At 51.7% G+C, this 840-nt stretch overlaps 1 protein-coding gene across 1 annotated transcript in view; it reads right to left on the bottom strand.

Annotated features, from left to right (window-relative positions):
• The window catches only part of rnf2 (ring finger protein 2), a 13,336-nt gene that overhangs the window by 8,861 nt on the left and 3,635 nt on the right, over nucleotides 1-840 (bottom strand). The window contains exons 2-3 of the mRNA XM_015397316.1: nucleotides 564-658; nucleotides 329-489 (exon numbers count right to left, since the gene is read on the bottom strand). Coding sequence (XP_015252802.1) covers nucleotides 329-489; nucleotides 564-650 — 248 coding nt within the window. The 5' untranslated portion in view covers nucleotides 651-658. The remainder of the gene's footprint in view (nucleotides 1-328; nucleotides 490-563; nucleotides 659-840) is intronic.

The raw sequence follows: 840 nt of genomic DNA on the forward strand, positions 1-840 counted from the left end.
ACTAACTGGCCTGCAGAAGATAACGGAAAAAACACAGATTTTCTAACTTTTGGGACAATATGTTCTGATAAAGAGAACATTTATTTACACGTTTAATGATTTGACATTTAAATGATTTCCCTACGACTCCCTGACAGTCGGGCAGAATCCAAACATAGACGGACTGAACTCAGACCATCCAGGCTGCTGCTTCATAACCTGAATGAGCAGAAAGAAGCTGAACTCCTCAGCAGGACGACCTTCCTGGACGGACAGCGTGTCTCAATGACGAAGACGAGCGCAGGCGGGTCCCCGTCTTCTTCTCTGGAAGAAAAACCAACCAACTCACCCGGACCTCAGAGCTGTGATGATGCAATCGGCACAGAAGCGGTGGAGACATTCCTTGGTCGTCATGGTGTTCTTCAACATGTCCAGACAGATGGGACACATCAGCTCGCTGTGCAGGGACCGGGGGGACACTGCGATCTCCAGGCCGTCCGTTATGGCCTCCTGAGTCAGAGGGAAACAACAGGTCAGAGCCCCCGCTTCTCAGGCCAAACACCCTCACTCACCTGGACCCCTACCTGTGGTGTTCTCTGGAGCTCATAGAGACTCAGCTCCCAGGTCTTACTGAGGGACTGGACCCCGTTGGTCTGCACCGTCTGAGCCATGACTGCAACTGGGACAGAGAGAGGAGGAGTGGGCGGAGTCAAGCCTCTGTTTTTCACTTTCCTTCTCATCAACCGTCCAGCTGCTCCTCAGCGTCTAGAAGCTGAACTTTCTGATCCGTCGTTTGAACCTTCCTGATCTACAGACGCTCTGAAATCTGTTAACTCCAAGCTTCCTGAAGACAGGACCCTG

The sequence above is a fragment of the Cyprinodon variegatus genome, unplaced genomic scaffold (assembly GCF_000732505.1).
Source record: "Cyprinodon variegatus isolate N-32 unplaced genomic scaffold, C_variegatus-1.0 Scaffold851, whole genome shotgun sequence".
Lineage (NCBI taxonomy): Eukaryota > Metazoa > Chordata > Actinopteri > Cyprinodontiformes > Cyprinodontidae > Cyprinodon > Cyprinodon variegatus.